Source organism: Gekko japonicus, unplaced genomic scaffold, assembly GCF_001447785.1.
Source record: "Gekko japonicus isolate JY-2015 unplaced genomic scaffold, Gekko_japonicus_V1.1 scaffold2869, whole genome shotgun sequence".
NCBI lineage: Eukaryota > Metazoa > Chordata > Lepidosauria > Squamata > Gekkonidae > Gekko > Gekko japonicus.
This window is the reverse complement of record NW_015160312.1, coordinates 159085-179399: the sequence shown is the minus strand read 5'-3', so window position 1 is coordinate 179399 and position 20315 is coordinate 159085. Positions and strand designations below refer to the sequence as shown.

General features: G+C 50.6%; 1 protein-coding gene across 2 annotated transcripts in view; it reads left to right on the top strand.

Moving 5' to 3' along the window:
- Positions 1–20315, top strand: part of RNF31 (ring finger protein 31) — a 46656-nt gene that overhangs the window by 15077 nt on the left and 11264 nt on the right. For both annotated transcript variants that reach the window (XM_015416732.1, XM_015416723.1), the window contains exons 10-15: positions 3683–3946; positions 5655–5837; positions 5925–6137; positions 6779–6952; positions 10054–10152; positions 10330–10419. In XM_015416732.1, the coding sequence (XP_015272218.1) occupies positions 3683–3946; positions 5655–5837; positions 5925–6137; positions 6779–6952; positions 10054–10152; positions 10330–10419 (1023 nt within the window). The remainder of the gene's footprint in view (positions 1–3682; positions 3947–5654; positions 5838–5924; positions 6138–6778; positions 6953–10053; positions 10153–10329; positions 10420–20315) is intronic.

Here is a 20315-nt window from a genome sequence, read left to right as displayed (position 1 = left end):
AGTATAAGTATTATAATAATAATAATAATAAGTATAATATTAAAACATATATACAGTGAAGTAGCTAAACAAGGAAAATAAATAATAACAATAATGGTGCAACATACATGTGAAAAACACACTACAGGAATTAAGGATAATGTTACCATATTTGTGTACAGAAGATATGTATTCATGAGCCTTCGGTTCAATACGGGGGGAAAAAACTTGTTGAAATGGATATTAATGGTCTGTTTAGGACGTCCGCCCAGAGGGGGAATCCGTTCTTTTCCTGTCCTGGTGGATCAGGCAGTGTGATTCTCTTAAGCCCCAGCCTTTGTCCAGAATTGATGCAGCCTCTGCGGTAGAGGTCCTCCTTCCAACCTTTGCCAGGCTAGGAGCTCCAGAGGGAGGTCCTCACAGATGTGGGGACCACGTTCCTCCCCAGCACGTTTAGGGAACTTCGGGACCATTGAGGGGGTCGAGCACCTCACCCCTGCATCTTATGATCATGAATCTAACGGCGCAACGGAACAGTTCAGTCCTACCTTGGGGGCAAAGGTTAAGAAATGTGTAGCAGATAATCCCCGTGACCAGGTCAAGAAACTGCAGCAGCTGGTGTGTGTGTACGCAGGGTGCGTGTGTAGCAAAGTAGTTAGGGCAGTGGTCATTTCCTGCAGGAGCGCACAGGAGCGGAGCTCCAGCAGTAAAGAGCCCAGGGGGCGGGCACATGCAACAAGCCCCACCCCCTGCTCCCAGCAGCCCTCAGTCAGGGCAAGAAGCAGCCAGGTAAGCTGCAGAGCTCCCTCCAGCCCCTCGGTCCAAAACAGTCCAGTGGCACCTTTAGGACTACGTTTTGTTCAGGTACAAGCTCTCCCTCCTCTGTGATGACAGATCTGCATGTCCCCCCCCCATAAACTAGCAATCCAAAACAGTCCAGTGGAGCCTGAGCGGTGGGTGTTGCCTTCTGACACACTTCCGGTGATGCCAGGGGGTGTGGCATATGCAAATAAGTTATGCTAATTAGTTATGCGAATGAGCTCCTGCACCTCTTTTTCTACGAAATGACCCCTGAGTTAGGGGCAGTGTTCCGTCTAAGCTGAGTTAGTGTGAGCTAGCTCAGAGTTTTTTAGCCTCCAGCTGAGAGATTTTTGTCTCAGCTCAGGGAGGAAGGCTCCGGAGCAAGCTAGTGTATGCAGTAGTCAAATCGCTCACTCACAACTTTAATGCCAGCCACTCACAAAGTAGAATTTTTGCTCACAAGACTCCATGGCTTAGAGGGAGCATTGGTTAGGGGCTCAGTCGATTTGAGCTGATGTACGGGCCCTGATGCTGGGAAAGATTGAAGGTCAAAGAAGACGGGGACGGCAAAGGATGAGATGGTTAGACAGTGAGCAAACTTCAGAGGACGGTGGAAGACAGGAAGGCCTGGCGTGATCTGGTCCATGGGGTCGCGAGGAGTCGGACTCGACTGTGCGACTGAACAACAACAACAAACGGGCAGCAGGTTAGAAGACCACTGGAAGTGGCTGGGGTTCGGTGGGAAGGGGTGTCAGCAACGCAGTCCAGCCCACGTCCATCGTGGACTGTGTGGACAAACTGCAGAACTCGCTCAGGGTGACGCTGCCTTTGGCTCCTGAGAATTCTGCTCGAGCCCAGGGCGCACAGAAGGTATGGCATGATAAGAGCGCACGCTTGCACGAGTCTAAGGAAGAGATAGGACTTTTACAGTGGCGTTTACAGTGGAAGGTGGCGTTTACAGTGAATCAGAGGGCGGGGGAGTTGAAGTCTCCAGTTTCGGGTTCAGATCTAGATGTCCGGCCACACCTCCCATCATGTGAACAGACTGAAAGCTTTCTATAAGAGGGGAATCATGGAAGAAGAACCCAGAGAGGAAGGACAGACCGGCTGGTCAGGGGAAGAGACTTTCTGACAACCAGGAAGTAAAGTTAGGGTGGGGGGTTGGAGTTAAACCTGTAATTGCCGCTTATGTCTGCCCCTGCCCCGAGCGTGTGCCTTGTAGAAATTTATTTATTTTGGCTTCTATTCCGCCCTCCTCGCGAACGGGCACAGAGCGGATGACAACACAAGTTAAAAACGTTTCACAGTATGAATTAAAACCCTTCTGCCAGTTTGGTGTCGTGGTTAGGTGCGCGGACTCTAACCTGGGAGAACAGGGTTTGATTCCCCACTCCTCCACTCGCAGCTGCTGGATGACCTTGGGCAAGCCATGGTTCTGACAAGAGCTGTCCTTGAAAAAGAGCCGTTTCTGTCAAGAGCTCTCTCAGCCCCTCCTACCTCACAGGGTGTCTGTTGTGGGGAGGGGAAAGGAAAGGGGTTTGTAAGCCGCTCTGAGATTCCTTCAGGTAGTGAAGGGTGGGGTGTAAATCCAATCTCCTCCTCCTGGTATGGTGGTGAATTGCACGGACTCTAATCTGGGAGGACTGGGTTTGATTCCCCATTCCTCCACTTGCACCTGGCTGGATGGCCTTGGGCAAGCCGTAGTTCTGATAAGAGCTGTTCTTGATAAAGAGCCGTTTCTGTCAAGAGCTCTCTCAGCCCCGCCTACCTCACAGGGTGTCTGTTGTGGGGAGGGGAAAGGAAAGGGGTTTGTAAGCCGCTCTGAGATTCCTTCAGGTAGTGAAGGGCGGGGTATCAATCCAATCTCCTCCTCCTGGTATGGTGGTGAATTGCACGGACTCTAATCTGGGAGGACTGGGTTTGATTCCCCATTCCTCCACTTGCACCTGGCTGGATGGCCTTGGGCAAGCCGTAGTTCTGATAAGAGCTGTTCTTGATAAAGAGCCGTTTCTGTCAAGAGCTCTCTCAGCCCCGCCTACCTCACAGGGTGTCTGTTGTGGGGAGGGGAAAGGAAAGGGGTTTGTAAGCCGCTCTGAGATTCCTTCAGGTAGTGAAGGACGGCAGAGGAGGCCAAGAGATGGAATAATTTAGTCCTAATTAGATGGAATTAGATGGAAGAAATGAAGTTGTTGAACTCAGAGAGGCTGCACACTCCCTTTCCCACCTGCATTGGCTACTTGACATGCTAAAGTAATGCACTTCTCTGGCGTGAGCCTTGGGCGACACCCCGAGGAAGTAGAGGGGCTGATTTTACCCGGGGTGGTGGCAACTCTTGGGAAAAGGAGGGCAAGAAAAGACTTTTTGCCCTGACTTCTTGACTGGGCTGGCTGGGGATATCTGGGGAGAAAGTACCCTCACACTGACAGGGTGGTTAAGTAGGCCTTCGACAGGGTGGGACCGCCCTGCCGCACAGTGACAGTGATGGTCTTCACCACACGGGCCCCCGGGAATTTTATTGGCCCTTGTCCCACCTTTTCAGAGAGACAGTTTGGTGTAGTGGTTAAGAGCGCAGACCGTAATCCGAGAGAACCGGGCTTGATTCCCCACTCCTCCACATGCAGCTGCTGGTGCGACCTTGGGTCAGTTACAAGTTTTGAGCGGTTCTTCCAAGGGCAGTTTTTGGGAGAGCTCTCTCAGCCCCACCTCCCTCGCAGGGTGTCTGTTGTGGGGAGGGGAAGGGAGATTGTAAGCTGCACTGAGACTTCTTTGGGTACTGAAGGGCGGGGTATAAAACCAATCTCTTCTCTCTTCTTCTTCAGTGACCCTCCACTTCCTGTCTTTAGGCCACACCCACTCTGCCACCATTGCGCCGGAGTCTCACTTCCTGTCTTTCCCCCCACAGGAAGCGGAAGCGGTGGGCGTGGTCCCTGAGCTGGTGGCTGCCGCCGTGCACTACTCGGGGACGGAGATCCCTCTGGCCTGGCTGAATTCAGAGCTCCACGGGGTCCTGGAGGAGGTGGCGGAGACGGCCACGCAGCGAGCGGAGGAGGAACCGGGGGGCGGCCTGGGCGCCGTGACCTACCAGGAAGCCAAGACGGCCTGGATGGAGAGCCGGGGGGATACGGACGAAGCCGTCAGCCGATGCCTCGCCGCTCGCCGTAGCAAGGTCAGCCCAAGGCGGTGCTCAAGTGGTATGGTGGGAGGGGTCTCAAGCAAATGAATGGCCCTCTCGAGGAAGATGGCCGCTAAAGACGGACTCTGGAGGAAAGGGTTTTAAGGAAAACGGGGAGAGGTTCTGAGGGATGAAGTTAGGGGCAGAGTGGGAGGGGCCTGTGAAGGAACCGGAGGAAGAGGAGGGGCTTGGGAAGCAACTAGCAGAAGGGTGGGAGGAGCCTGTGCAGTGGGTGGGGCTTCCCTTCTGGGATGCTAGGAAGGGTGGGCTTGGAGAAACGGATGGTGCTTACGAAGCCACTGGTGGAAGAGTGGGGGCAGAGCATGTTAGGAGTAGGGGGGATTTGTAGGGGGCAGTGTATTTATCTGGGGGAAGCTGACCATAGGAGGGAAAAGGTTGCACAGCCATTTTGGTCCATGCAAAAATCACCCAAAACAAGAACAAAATCTACGTAACACCTTTTATTGGACCGGCCAGATTAGCACAAAAAACTGCAAGATTTTGAGCTCAATGACTGGACGACGCTTCTTAGAGAACATGCTGGAACCCTGTACCGCAGTAACCAAATTAAGCTGGCATCTCACTGAGAAAGTCGGCAAAATCAGACCTTCACATCATGGTCAAAGAATTCGGCTAACCACCCTTCCGTCTTTAAAAAGTTCCGTAATATCCAACCGGACGAAGAGTTCTGGCGGACTCAAAAGCTGACCTGGCGTTTCATGCTAATTTGTTTGGTTCAATGAAATATATTATGGCTCCAATGCAGTATATTATGTGGATTTTGTTCTTCGGAGGGAGCCAATTGTTTGAGGCAAAAGGGATGCCGGTGTTGGAGAGATGGGCTTGAGATCAGGCTTAATTTGAGGCAGGGCTGTGCTGTGGAATACGCAGAACAATAGCCTCTGAGTGCGTGTAGAATGCCTTTGTATTATTATTATTGGTGAGTAGCTACAGCTAAGCTTAGGAGATGGTGTCTCTGTGCTGGAGAATGTGGCTTCCAATGGAAGGAAGCCCTGATTTGTAGGTCAGGCTGGGCTCTGTGTGGTTGCCAGCCTCCAGGTGGGGCCTGGAGATCTCCCAGAATCACAACTGATCTCCAGACAATGGGAGTCCATTCCCCTGGAGAAAATGGCTGCTTTGGACATAAGAACATAAGAGACGCTAATGTTGGATCAGGCCAAAGGCCCATCCAGTCCAACACTCTGTGTCACACAGTGGCCAGAAATACCAGGTGCCATCAGGAGGTCCAGCAGTGGGGCCAGGACACTGGAAGCCCTCCCACTGTTGCCCTCCCAAGCACCAAGAAGACAGAGCATCACTGGCCCCAGACGGAGAGTTCCTATCTATACCTTGTGGCTAATAGCCACTGATGGATCTCTGCTCCATATGCTTATCCAATCCCCTCTTGAAGCCGTCCATGCTTGTAGCTGCCGCCACCTCCTGTGGCAGTGAACTCCATGTGTTAAACGTACTTCCGTTTATCCGTTCTGACCCGACCGCTTGGCAATTCCATGGAGTGCCCGCCAGGAGTCCTTGTCTTGCGAGAGGACGGGGTGTCTGTGGCATTATACCACCCTGAGGTCCCTCCCCTTCCCTGGCTTCACCCCCAAATCTCCAGGAACTCCCCATGTGGAGTTGGCAACCCTGCTCCTTATGCTCGGCGTGCCGGCTCTCTCCCCCTGACTTCCCTTCTCCCGAGCAGGTCCGGGAGCTGAAAGCGCTGGGCTTTGCGGAGCGGGGCCCGGTGCTGCAGGCCCTCTACCAGAACAAAGGCGACGTGTGGCAAGCGCTGGTGCAGCTGCAGCGCCAGCGCCTGGAGCCCTTCCACCAGCGCTTGTGGGAGAGCGAAGAGCCCCCGATCGACTTCCACAGCCCTGACCGGCAGGTGAGGGGGAGACCCGGGAGGCGGGGAGGGGGCGTTGTCGTCCTTCTGTGGCTCGTGCCCACCGCTCTCTTGCTTCCCTCCTCCCAGGCCCTTCTGCGCCGCCTCCTGGCATCCCTTTCCTTGCCCAGCTGGGGCCGGGCGGAGCTGGTCGTGTCGCTGATGCTGGAGAGGCCGAGCGAAGGGGGCTGGGAGCTGGCGGACATCGTGGAGGCCGTGAAGGCCTCTCCCAGCCGGGACTTCATCAAGCGCCTGCTGAGCTGGGAGTGCGCCGTCTGTAGCTGGGCCCTGCCGCGCAACAAGGTAGCCCACGGGGGGGTGTGTGAGGGTTGCCAGGCCAACGCCCCCAAGCCCCGTCCCACAGGCGCGGTCCCACTACTGATCGGCACGGGAGTTTTGGCCTGCTCCGTCTCCGACCTGGGCCGGTTCACCCTGCCTTTCGGTGTAGTGGTTAAGTGCGCGGACTCGACTCTGGGAGAACCGGGTTTGATTCCCCACTCCTCCACTTGCACCTGCTGGATGACCTTGGGCAAGCCATAGTTCCGTCAGAGCTGTCCTTGAAAAAGAGCAGTTTCTGTCAGACTTAGCCTCACCCAGTGGGGGTCTGTTGGGGGGGGGGGGGGAAGGGAAAGGAGTTTGTAAGCCGCTCTGAGACTCCCTTGGGTAGTGAAGGGCAGGGTATAAATCCAATCTCTTCTTCTTCTTCTTTTACCTCACAGGGTGTCTGTTGTGGGGAGGAGAAGGGAAAGGAGTTTGTAAGCCGCTCTGAGACTCCGAGTGAAGGGCGGGGTATAAATCCAATCTCTTCTTCTTCTTCTTCTCTTAGCAGGTGGAAAGGTGGTGTACTGTACGAATGCATTAAATAAATAAACAGACAAATCAAACTACTGCTTAGGTTGGCCCTTGCTCCCTTTGATGGCCACTGATTTCCCCCCCTTCGGCAGATGCAGTCGCTGACGTCGTGTGAATGTACGATCTGCCCCGAATGCTTTGCCCAGCACTTCACCATCGCGGTGAAAGAGAAGCACATCACGGACTTGGTGTGTCCGGCTTGCTCCGAGCCAGAGATCAGCGATGAACGGGAACTCCTCAGCTACTTCTCCACCCTCGACATCCAGGTGCCCGCCTGGCTGCACCCCCAGTCTGGCATTTCAGAAAGCTGAAAACCTTCACCCCAAATTCCTAGGTCTCCTGCTAATGCCACTGTTATTCTGGACTCACAGACCGAGTTAAAGGGAACCCCGACTTCGGTTTAACGGACCTTTTGACATCCTTTTCCCCTAAGATAAAGCAGGGAGGGAAGAAGCGTATGGTGTCCTCTTTGAGGACAAAAACAATTGAAAACACCGTGTATAAACATACAATATATGCAGATAATGTTTAATAAAAATATATATTGTGTGTAATGTATTAAATAAGTATAATCATATATCAGTTTGGTGTAGAGCCAGTTTGGTGTAGTGGTTAAGTGTGCGGACTCTAATCTGGGAGAACCGGGTTTGATTTCCCACTCCTCCACTTGCAGCTGCTGGATGACCTTGGGCAAGCCACAGCTCTGTTGGAGCTGTTCTTGAAGAGGAGTTTCTGTCAGAGCTCTCTCAGCCCCACCTACCTCACAGGGTGTCTGTTGTGGGGAGAGGAAGGGAAAGGAGTTTGTAAGCCGCTCTGAGACTCCGAGTGAAGGGCGGGGTATAAATCCAATCTCTTCTTTTTCTATTAGGTATTTACATTCATATATAAGCAATCAGATGCATAATCAAAGTAACAAGGGTTATAAGGGGATTATTCCCATGGGAAAAGTGAGAATGTTTGGTTAAGAGAATAGAGATTGGTTCCGATGAATGATGTACACAATATATTGAGCGATTCTTGAGAAAGAAGGCTGGAAACGGCTTGTCAATTGGGAAGTTGTCGGATCGTTTGTCTGGCAGTGAGGATTATTTGCCCTACAGTGGTGGGACTGTTGAATCATCTCTTCTATAGCAGCAAGCTCTGAGATAAAATACTACTTTTGGATCACATTGCACAGAAGCTAGCTATTTAGATAGGAGAATATTCGGACTGTTCCCCCGGACTGAGCCAGTTTGGTGTAGTGGTTAAGTGTGCGGACTCTAATCTGGGAGAACTGGGTTTGATTCCCCACTCCTCCACTTGCACCTGGCTGGATGACCTTGGGCAAGCCACAGTTCTGACAAGGAAGAACTCCCAAAAACAATATCTGTGATTTAAAAAAAACAGAACTACAGAAATACTTCAGTAAATGTTTTTGCAACTTATCTTTATTGACTCTTGGTTATTTTTATCACAAATGTTGTTTTTGGAGTTCCGCCTCTTCCTGTGATCTCTCATTTTGGCTTCCAGTAGTTCTGACAAGAGCTGTCCTTGAAATGGCAGTTTCTGTCAGAGCTCTCTCAGCCCCACCCACTTCACAGGGTGTCTGTTGTGGGGAGGGAAAGGAGAAGGAGTTTGTGAGCCACTCTGAGACTCCAAGTGAAGGGCGGGATATAAATCCAATCTCCTCCTCTTCTATTCCTTGTTAACTTTGTTTATGCCTCTTTGTTACAGGACTTAACAGGTTTTACATGCCTGCTCTATTTGATATTCATTTTATATCTTTCATTTGTGCTTGTGGTTGTATGAATTTAGTTTGAGTTAGTTTGTTGTATTAGAGTGCTGGCTTTTCACAGCGAATAAATTTGTTGTTGTTGAGTGGACAAACAGTGACAAAGGAAAGGGTTAAAAGGGATGATGCATCTGATTGCTTATATATAAATACCAAAGATATGATTACACTTATTTAATACATTACACACAATATATATTTTGTTAAACATTATTTGCATATATTGTATGTTTATACACAGTGTCTTCTATTGCTTTTGTACTCATTCCACCGTGAGCACCCTTTTTTGTTCCTGGTCCTCTTTGAGGAGGCATCGGTGCCCTGGCTTCTGAGCAATTGCAGTACTCATGGATATTGCCGGAGTAACCTCTGCACCTTGCCAAGATGCTGCCGCCCACCACTGAGAGAAAGCCAAGTAAAGAGGAATTCTGTGCCATTCTCACATGACATAATTGGATTTGGTTCCCTTTGCCTGATGTTGCCCCATTGTGGGGCTCAGGGCTATTTTTGGGGAGGACCGCACAGGAATGGAGTTCCGGCTAGCTCCTAAGTTGGCCACGCCCAGCAGGAACGCATTAGCATAACAGGCCACACCCAACAGCAGAAACTCATTAGGATTGGCTACATTAGGGGTGTGTGGCCTAACATGCAAAGGAGTTTTTGCTACAAAAAAAGGCCCTGGGTTTTGACCACAAACAAGGTAAACAGAATAAGAAGCAAAAGGTGGGTGTGGCTGGAACACCACACTTCTGGTAACATGGGGGTGTGGCCTAATAGGCTAATGAGCTGTGCTGTCATGGGTGTGGCCTGTTATGCTAATGAGTTCCTGCTGGGCTTTTTCTACCAAAAAAGCCCCGGTGGCGCTTCTCTTCATAGTTTCCTTTCCTGCTTTAATCTAGAGCAGGGACCCCCAATGTGGTACCCACTGACACTGTTTCTGATGTTCTAGCAAGTGTTTTGAGAAAGTGGTTGGGGCAGATGGGGCTTTTGCCCCACAAGGCTTCTGATTGGCCACTGGCGATTTGGTTGGCTGTGCGGTTCTTTTAGAAAGTTGCTTTGGCAGCAGCTGCCATCGCCGCACAAGGACCTTCACTGCGTGATTGAAGGTAAGCCACGGCAGCCATTTTGTGGCTGGTTTCCCCTCCTGTGGGGACCATTTTTTTGGCAGCCATTTTGTGGTTGGTTTCACCTCTTGGGAGAACCATTTTTGGCAGCCATTTTGTGGCTGGTTTCACCTCCTGTGGGAACCATTTTTTGGCAGCCATTTTGTGGCTGGTTTCACCTGTGGGAACTATTTTTTGGCAGCCATTTTGTGGCTGGTTTCACCTCTTGGGGGAACCATTTTTTGGCAGCCATTTTGTGGCTGCGCCCTTCCAGCCCGTCAGGATTCCTAAGATGACCGCAGGCTCAAAAAGACGAGGGAGCCCTTTTCTAGAACGTACCTTCCTGCCTAAAGCCATTTGTTTCCTGTCCTGCCTTTGGTGGGGACAGAGTGACCAATTGGTCCCCTCCTTCTTTCTGTGCTTAAAAAAACCCCCAGAAAGCTGAGAACCGCCAGTCTCATATCCTGCTCCTGGTTTCTGATTCTTTCCCCAGCTACGCAGCTGCCTGGACACGGAAACCTACGAACTCTTCCACAAGAAACTGACCGAGAGGGTGCTCATGAGAGACCCCAAGTTTCAGTGGTGCACACATGTGAGTAAGCCCCCCCGGGGGGGGGGACAGTATTATCTGCTGCCAAGTTCCTTCCAACTTACGGCAACCCTTTGAATTAATGGCCCAGGCTGAGATCTCATCGGATCTCAGAACCAAAGCAGAGTTCTGCGCTTTGTGATAACCAAAATGTCGTTCTGGTCTCCCTCTCCTCTCCAGTGTTCCTTCGGATTCATCTACGAGTCTGAACAGCTGGAGGTGAAATGTCCACAGTGCCGCAAAAGCTTCTGCGTCCAGTGCCGGCGCCCGGTCAGTGCGGCGTGGTGGTGGGTGAGGTGGGGGAAGCAACGGTGACTCTGAATTATGACCCAAAGGCCTTGTGGTTGTGGTCGGAGGGGTTACGGTGGGGCTGGGGTGGGGGGAAACACATGGAATGGAGGCGCTGTACATATACAGATGTGGGACATGTCTTGGTGAGGAAGAAGAAGACGATTGGATTTCTACCCCGCACGTCAATACCCGACGGAGTGTCAGAGCGGCTGACAAACTTCTTTCCCTTCCCCTCCCCACAACAGACACCCGGTGAGGTCGGTGGGGCTGAGAGAGCTCTTTTGAGGACTGCTCTTGAGAGAACAGCTCTGAAAGAACTTGTGACTGACCCAAGGTCACCCCGGCAGCTGCATGTGGAGTAGTGGGGGATCAAACCCAGTTCTCCCGGATTAGAGTCCACGCTCTTAACCACTATGCCAAACTGGACTAGGTCACCCAGGTTCAGGGGTGACGTGGCGATTCGGCCCAACTACTATAGGGGCTTTTATTTAGTTTGGATAAGGGAAAGGTTTGCTACATACTTCTGTAAGGAAACCAAAGAGGGACCTAATCTGCTCTTACAGTCTCCCAAGAATCAGGTCTTGTGCCTGTCTGCTCAATTTCATCCTAGGTTCTTATCCGTGTTCGCTCTAAACTGACTTGCTTTTATATGTGTATATGTATTGTTATAGTATACTACTTTGTACATTTATTAGATTTTTTTCCATTCCCCCAAAGAGCTCAGGGAAACATATGTGAGATGCTGAGGCCCCCCCCCTTTCCTCCCAACAAGAGAGAAGAAGAAGAGATCGGATTTATACCCTGCCCTTCACTACCGAAAGGAATCTCAGGGAAGCTTACGATCTCCTTTCCCTTCCCCTCCCCACAACAGACACCCTGCTGTGAGGTAGGTGGGGCTGAGAGAGCTCTTTCGAGGACTGCCCTTGAGAGAACAGCTCTGAGAGAACTTGTGACTGACCCAAGGTCACACCAGTAGCTGCATGTGGAGGAGTGGGGAATCAAACCCAGTTCTCCCAGATTAGAGTCTGCGCTCCTAACCACGACAGCAGACTGGCTCTCCTGTGAGGTAGATGAGGCTGAGAGAGGGGGATTGGCTCGACTTCCATGAGCTGAGAGGGGATGCGCAACCCGGATCTCCATGGTCCAAATTCAGCACTGCAACCACTATCCCATACGGGATCTCTCTAATTTGGGTTACTAGGCTCCAGGTGGGGGAGGCTACAGAGATCACTTGCCCAGGAGAGAATGGCTGCTTTGGAGGGTGGGCTCTGTGATATTACACCCAGCTGAGGTCTTACCCCTCCCTAAACCCTAGGTTCAACCCACAAATCTGCAGGAATTTCCCCACCCCGAGCTGGCAACCCTAATTGCTAGCTTATTTAAACGGAAATGGTTTTCCCAGAGCTCTCCAGGAAGTTTCTCAGTTATTTCACTGTTTATTTCAATCCCAAGTGAGTGTTTTCGCTTTCAGTTTAAGGCTAATTGGAAAGTCCCCTCATAAAACATAAATTCTCGCCCACCTCCAAATCCCAACAGACAAGGCAGCATGGTATCATGCATCTCCGAACAAGGCTCTCACAAAGCCATTACAGATAGTTTGAAAGGATTTTTGCTAGGGGGGGGGGAAATCAATCTTAAATACAAATGGAGGTTAGAAATCGAAAAGGTTAAAACGGAGCCATCTGTCTCTTTGTGCTGGGAAGCCCGAACGCCATATCTTCTCGATGGGAGATAAGAAATGACAGTCGCTGAGGCAACGCAGATGCGAAGGGAGATGCAAGAACGGTAAACCAAGGTTATCAGTTTGGGAGTACATTTGTGTAGGGAGTTATCTGCATTTTTGTTCAGGGTGAAGGCCGACTCAATGTTGTAAATTTCAGAACCCCTTCAGGAAGTCTCTTAATCCTTTGTTGCCTGAATTGTGGCGGTGGAAATGGGGAGAGTTTTTAGTGCGAAGCCAAAACCAGTCTCTAAACAGAGAGCCCTTAATCCTGAAGCTTCAGGGTACAGCAAAAGATTTGTTGAAGAAAGCTCGTGACGTAGGACTATTTAGTTGGGGCCCGGCATAAGAAAGACCGTTGCAGTCTAAGGCACGGCTAAAGAATGTAGTGTTCTGGGGCTGCCAACCTCCAGGTGGGGTCTGGTGATCTCCCGGTGTTACAACTGCTCTCCGGATGACAGAATTCAGTTCCCCTGGAGAAAAATGGTAGCTCTGGCAACTGGAGTCTGTAGCATTCTATCCCGCCAAGGTCGCTTTCTAGACTCCACCCCCCCAAAAAAAATCTCCTGGTATTTCTCAACCCAGAGTTGGCAACTGTAGTGAGGGGGGAGTTTTCCCCAAGGTTTGACATTTGCGTGTGACAAGTTTAAACTTCTTTCTAAGGATCAGCCACCTTCTGCATTACCACCGGGGGTAAAATGTCGAATCTTGGCGGAGCTGAGACTTGTATTTTAAAACTTCATTTATGGTGTTCAGCGCCCTGCATTTGAGACCCTGAGTCTCCTGCCAGCTATTTGTTTATGTCCTCTCATTCCTTTAGAAAAGAAATGCCCTGCTTTTTGAAAGGGGTTTTTATTTTTGTTAATTATTTATTTACTTCGGTTTGGTGTAGCGGTTAGGAGCGCGGACTCTAATCTGGGAGGGACCGGGTTTGATTCCCCACTCCTCCACATGCAGCTGCTGGCGTGACCTTGGGTCGGTCACAAGTTCTCTCAGAGCTGTTCTCTCAGGGGCAGTCCTCGAAAGAGCTCTGTCAGCCCCACCTACCTCACAGCAGGGTGTCTGTCGTGGGGAGAGGAAAGGAAGGAGATTGTGAGCCGCTCCGAGACTCCTTCAGGTGGCGAAGGGTGGGGTATAAATCCAATCTCTTCATCTTCTGCTTCTTCAGTTATACCTGAACTCTAATCTGGGAGGACCGGGTTTGATTCCCCACTCCTCCACACGCAGCTGTTGGTGTGTCCTTGGGTCAGTCACAAGTTCTCTCAGAGCTGTTCTCTCAGGGGCAGTCCTCGAAAGAGCTCTCTCAGCTCCACCTACCTCACAGGGTGTCTGTCGTGGGGAGAGGAAAGGAAGGCGATTGTGAGCCGCTCCGAGACTCCTTCAGGTGGTGAAGGGTGGGGTATAAATCCAATCTCTTCGTCTTCTGCTTCCTCAGTTATGCCTTGCCTTTCTCCCCAGTGGGAATGTAAAGCGACTTACCTCGTCCTCCGCTCCTCCATTTTATCGTCACAACAGCCCCGTGAGGTAGGGTTTTGAAACTGAGTTCCGGATGTCAGTGTTTAGAGAGCAGTGTTTAAAAAGGTTCTGCAGAGTTCAGCAGGCAATGGTCCTATAGTCTGGGAATACAGGGGAAGAAGCCCTTTCAGAAGTCTGTTGTTATATTTATTTATTTGTTTGTTTGTTTTTCACATTTATATCCCGCCCTCCCCAGTGGGCTCAGGGCGGCTAACAAGGGCAGGGTAATTAGCCGTGCCATAATTAAAAACATATAAAACATAATTAAAACATCCAACACTTAAAACAATAGTGCTCAGTCAATTACCGATCTCATACGTCCAGGACAGAATCAACACAGTTCTAGGTGGTACCCCCATGATATTTATGCCCAATGGCGATAGCTTATTGGATCTTCTTTACGTTGTCCAGGTTCTTCCTCAGGGCCTCGTCGGTACATCCTTTAAGGAACCATGACGATGGTGGTATAGTGGGGCGGCGGCTCCTACTCAAAAGCCTGGTGGAAGAGCTCCGTCTTGCAGGCCCTGCGGAACTGCCCAAGGTCCCGCAGGGCCTGGATCTCCCCTGGGAGCTCATTCCACCAGGTAGGAGCCGCCACCGAGAAAGCCCTGGCCCTGGTCGCAGCCAATTTGGTGTCCTTGGGCACCCCAAGTTATATGACACTGCTAACAGATTGTCTGCTGTGAGTTATAGGGGACAGGAGGGAATATGGTGGAAACTGTGGGCAACCGGTTCACAGGGACAAAGGTCCAACTATGGTTTCTACATAAAAAAAGACGGATTTTATTTTATTTTTTAAAAACCCGAAAAAACACAAGCTTTGGGTAGCTCTTGCCATTAGAAGTCCAATCCAAGGTGGTCCCCCAAATGCTCTCAAAAGTGGCCTTGGGGTTGCCAATTCTGGATCTGGAAATCCCTGGAGATTTGAGGCTGGAGTGAGAGGAGGGAAAGGTTTGGGGAGGGACCCCCCACGGGCTACAGCGCCGTATAATCCCCCTTCCAAAGCAGCCGTCTTTTCTCTCCGGAGGAACTGATCTCTATAGTCTCTGGGGGTGTGCTTGTCATGGCGGGAGGCCTCCGGGCCCTGCCTCGCTCCCAAGGTCTTTAAGAGAGCATTTTTGGCATCCTTCGCTCTTTTAAACAAAACGGCAACATGGCTGGGAAATCTAAGATAGCCACCCCAGGCAATGCGGTTTTGGTTTTTCATCGTTTCGAGTTTGTTTTTGAGCATAGATTTCAGTCGGGTCCCCACGTTGGTCAGAAGCCGCAGAACAAAGTCTGTGTCCAGGGGCACCTCTGAGACCAACGGGGTTCTTTTCAAAGGGTAAGCTTTCGTCTGCCAAGCACACTTCTTCAGACAAAACTGGAATGAAGCCTCAAAAGCTGGCTACAGGGGAAAAGAGGGTGGGGGGGGGTAAGCCGTTAGGAGGGCCGCTCAGAGACCAGATGCAAAGGCAGAGCTGAAATTGGAAACTGAAACTGAAACGTATGCCTCTTGACTCTGAATAGCTCTTCCTGGCAACTAACCCGCCCACCACCATCTACATCCGGCCCTCATTCAGCCAGGAGGAGGCAGGAGAAGAGGGAGGGTAAGTTGCTTCCTCCCTGCCTCTCCCCACCCCTGCCTGCCTGGGGCCAGGGAGGGCCTTCCTTTGCAGAGCTTCCTTGCACTCCCGCCGGCCTTGCAGGTCCACCGCTGGGCCCCTCATGGGGCTCGGCAGTGGAGCTGCAAGGCCGGCGGCCGGGACCGTTGGAGGCGGGGTGTGTGGCCTTATGACACACTTCTGGTGATGTCAAGGTGTGGCATATGCTAATGAGTTATGCTAATGAGTCCCCCTAGCTCTTTTTCTACGAAATGACCCCTGGTATATCTGAGGAAATCTGTTTCAGTGCAGGTGAAGAAGTGTGCCGGTGCCGAGTCCCTGTTCTCACATGTACACAGGGTTGAGCTTGGTTTTTCTTGGGGGTGCCGCTGGACTCCGATTTCATTCTCACATCTCTTTGTTGACGCTTGCATTTACCTGCTGATTGGCTGCCTTCCATTGATCCTACTGGCCACCCGCTCCAATCCCAGCGCCGCGTCTGGGCTCTGAGCGGCGGCTCCTCCTAACGGCTTACCCCCCACCCTCTTTTCCTAGAACCAGCTTTTGAGATTTTTATTCCAGTTTTGTCTGAAGAAGCGTGTTTTGCACATGAAAGCTGACACTTTGAATAAACCTTTGTTGGTCTCAAAGGTGCCACCGGACTCGGACTTTATTTTTTGAGCAGGTTTTCTTTGTGTGGATTAGATCCAGGGCTATTTTTGGGCAGGAACGCACAGGAACGGAGTTCTGGCTGGCTTCAGAGTTGGCCACGCCCACTACAGCCAAACCCTCTGCGCCTGCGTGGCTACAGAGGGAAGGCCTGGAGAGCGACACCCCCCCTCCCCGGTGACTCCGAGGCGGGGGCCCCCTGGAAGGATCGGGGAGGCATTTAAATGCCTCCCTGTGCCTTCCCCGGCCTGTTCAAGGGCTGGCTTGCTTGGGCTCCCTAAAGCAACAGGGTGCCCGGGCAAGCCAAGGGAAGGCAGTTTAAACTGCCTTCCCTTCCCTCCAAGGGCTGGCTTGCCCGGGCTCCCTGCAACCATGGGGTGCCCAGGCAAGCCAAGGGAAGGCAGGGGTGTGTGGCCTAATATGCCAATGCGCTGCACTGTCAGGGGTGTGGCCTAATAGGCGAATGAGTTTCTGCTGTTCGGTGTGGCCCATTATGCTAATGATTTCCTGCTGGGCTTTTTCTACAAAAAAAGTCCTGATTAGATCATTTGTGAAGAAGAAATCTGCATCTAGCATGTCTCCTGTTTCGAAACGGCAGCACACACCTTATCAAAATTGTTATAACAACAAGGGTAGTGGTTAGAGTGCCAGGCTAGGATCGAAGAGACCTGGGTTCAAAACCCCCCACTGCCATGAAGCTCACTGGGTAAGGTTGCCAGGCAGTTCTTGTCAACCAGTGGGAGGGTTGTGGGGGGAGGCAGCATCTCAGGAGAAGAAAGAAAAATAAGGTCTTGTCAACTCACAGGAAGTTGTGACCATAGAGTTCTTAGCGATTCCTAGAGCTACCCAAAAGTGACAAGGTCACTCTAGGAATCACCAGAAACTCTAAAGCCAAAACATCCTGTAAGTTGACAAGGCCTTATTCTTTTTAATTTTTCTCCCCAGGACAATTCCCCCTGGCCTGTTTCCACCTGCTGATTTCCTAATTGCTTGGAAGTCTCTCACCATAAGTGGGAGGAGATCTGTCACTGGGTGACCTTGGGCCAGTCAGACATTCTCAGTTTAACCTACCTCACAGGGTTGTTGTGTGGGGAACATGGGGAAACAAAAGCCATCTGTGCTGCCCTGAACTCCTTGAGTGGAAGGTGAGATTTAAAAAAACATACTAGACAGAGAATAACACAGTGATCTATGAAAAACTTTACTTCTGTGGTACACAAACTATACGTCAGGCATTTGAGAGAATAACAAACCATGTCATGCTAAGCGAATGTTTCCTACGGATCCGTGGGAGCTAATCAGATTCCGGCTTGTCGTCTGAATAGGAGGTGAGATCAGATTTTGGATCTGGTTTCGGATCGATGTCTTGAGCTTGCAGAGCTCCCTTGAGCAATGACACCATCGCGGCTTTCTGGAAGAGGCGGTTTTGCCTAATGGATTGGCGGGGGCCTCTGGCGTGCCAGTCGATAATGGCATTTCCCCACTCCTTGCTTAGGAGCGCTTTGCTGAAGTCTGGGCTGTCTTATGTCAGTGTTTATGCAGAGAGTCTAAATGGCTGGACTTGCCCCTTTTTAAACACTGGGGGGAAAATTGCTGTTTTCTCTGGAAAAAGGAGGTAGGCTGGAGAAGGACTTTGGTCGTTTTTTAAATCCCACCTGTCAAGGAGCCCTAGGCTGACCCTGTGGGTCCCCAGGGCAGTTTCCCACAAGGGACCAGACCGTTGTTTAACGTTAAAAGAAAGATTTATAAAGTGTGTTTCAATTCCAGCCAATACATGAGTTTATTTACATCCTACAGTTCGTTCTAACCCCGTGCAGTAAGAAAACAAGAAAGCTAGCTCAACTAATCCTAGACTTCAGTTTGGTGTAGTAGTGAGGAGTGCAGACTCTAATCTGGGAGAACCGGGTTTGATTCCCCACTCCTGCACATGCAGCTGCTGGTGTGACATTGGGTCAGTGACAAGTTCTCTCAGAGCTCTCTCAGCCCCACCTACCTCACAGGGTGTCTGTTGTGTGGAGGGGAAGGGAAAGGCGATTGTAAGCTGCTCTGAGCCTCTTTCTGGTAGTGATGGGCGGGGTATTAACCCAATCTTCTCCTCCTCCTCCTCCTACTCCCCCTCCTCCTCTTCTTCTTCTTGTTCTTCTTCTTCTGTTAGATGGCACCAACCTTAAAGTCAGAATCAAAGGTCAGGGCTTTGGTGTTCTCTACGTTTCTGGCAATTGCAATTCAAGCAGATAATCGTTCAGGCCTTGAGTCCATCGGGATCTTGGCTAGCTCCTGTCCTTCAGGGCCTTAGTTCAATTGTAATTTTTGGCCCAGTAGCCTCAGGCGATGACGACATCCGATCGGAACGCGTTCTTCAGAGACGCTCCTAGAAAATTACCTCACCACCCTGACTCTCCCCCCACACACACACACCTGCGGGCGGGCTCCCACGAGAAGCAAGTCACGCCACCTTCATCTCTGGCCTTGAAGCGGATAAGGCCAAGAGACCAATTAGTAACACCTGCAAAATGGACTAGACCCCCTCTCTGTTTACATTAACCCTTGAGGAGGGAGGCCAGGGGTGCTTTTCCCCTCGCACCGCCCGTTCTCTGAAGAGCTCAGGATAGCGGCCTTGTATTTCATTCATTTTATTTCGTGTATTTTAAATCCTGGCTGCCCTCTTAACTCCAGGTATTTCCTCCCCACAGCAGCCCCGTGATGTAGGATAGGTTGTAAGCAATGCTGCCTCGTAAGCTGTGGAGTCCTGTTAGCAAAAATTCTACTTTGCGATTTTAAAGTCATGAGCAAGTGATTTGGCTACTGTGTAAATTAGTTTGCTTTGGAGCCCCATCCTTCCTGAGCGAAGACAAAAACGGGTGAGCCGGAGGCTAAAATAACTGTGAGCTGGCTCACACTAACTCAGCTGAGAGGGAACACTGGTTGTAAGAGAACAGTTGGCGGCTCAATGGTTACCTTCTTTGCTTCCTGGCAGAACAGCAGGGATTGGAACTCAGGTTTCCCTGGTCAGAGGCCAACCCTATAACCACTACGCCATGTGGGTTCTGTGGGTTAAGTGGGATTGGCTCTCTTGGGACTGCTTTTCTTTGTTTGGTGGAGCAGGATTGGTTTTCTTTCTACAGGCTCTGCTTGTTGGAGATACTGGAAATAAGTGACAGAAAAGAGCAAGAGTCCAACAGCACCGCAAAGACTAAAGACCTTAAAGACTAAAGAGAGCCAGTTTGGCGTCGTGGTTAAGACTCTAATCTGGGAGAACCGGGTTCGATTCCCCACTCCTCCACATGCAGCTGCTGGTGTGACCTTGGGCCAGTCACAAGTTCTCTCAGAGCCGTTCTCTCAGGAGCAGTCCTTGAAAGAGCTCTCTCAGCCCCACCTACCTCACAGGGTGTCTGTTGTGGGGAGGGGAAGGGAAAGGGATTGTAAGCCGTTCTGAGACTCCTTCAGGTAGTGAAGGGCGGGGTATAAATCCAATCTCGTCTTCTCTCTCATCTAACAAAATTTGTGGCAGAGTACAAGCATTCATGAGCCACTGCTCACTTCTTCAGATAGCAGCGACTCCCGAAAGCTGTTACCCTGCAACCGTTTGTGTTTTTTTTTAATCTTTTTTTTCCAATAAGTGTTTTTTATTTTGAACAATATATACAACAGTACATTCATAACATATATTGACGCTATGCAATAATCAACTTTCTCAACCCTTAAGAGCCCTTTTAAAAATATAACAGATCTTTGTAATAAGAGTTGTTTGGAATCACTTTTTCTTCTGCTAGATAGTTCACCACTGGGAACCAAGTTGCTTGAAAACTTTTTTGGTGAGAGACAATTTTACCATATATAAAGTGCTCCCCTCTGGCTCTTGTCTGCTGCTACAGGCAGACTAACACGCCTACCCGTCTTGAGCTATCTGGAAATAAATGGGTAATCTAACACTCACGTATGCTAGAACTGTAATCTGGCGGTGGTTGGTTTCTGTAAAGACGCTAAGCAAAGAATTGATCTCACACGAGGTGTGGTTTGTTAAGCTTCCACCCTATTCTGTTTTTAGTCACTTTTCTGTCCCGCCCTTCACGAAACAACTTTAAGTGACATATACGGCTTTTCCTTCCTCCTCAGTTTATCCTTACAACAACGCTGTGCAGTAGGTCAGGGTGCAAGTGCGTGAGCAGCCCAAGGGCGCTTCAGGGCGAGTGGGCGTTTGAACCCAGATCTCCCCAGTCCAGCACTGGAACCACCCCATCGCATCGGCTCTCGTTTCACTAGGAACTTGGTCATGTTTTGCCTCTCTAGGCCCTCTCCCTCTCTCCCTCCCTCCAGTTTGGTATAGCAGTTAAGTGCGCGGACTCTAATCTGGGAGAACCGGGTTTGATTCCCCACTCCTCCACTTG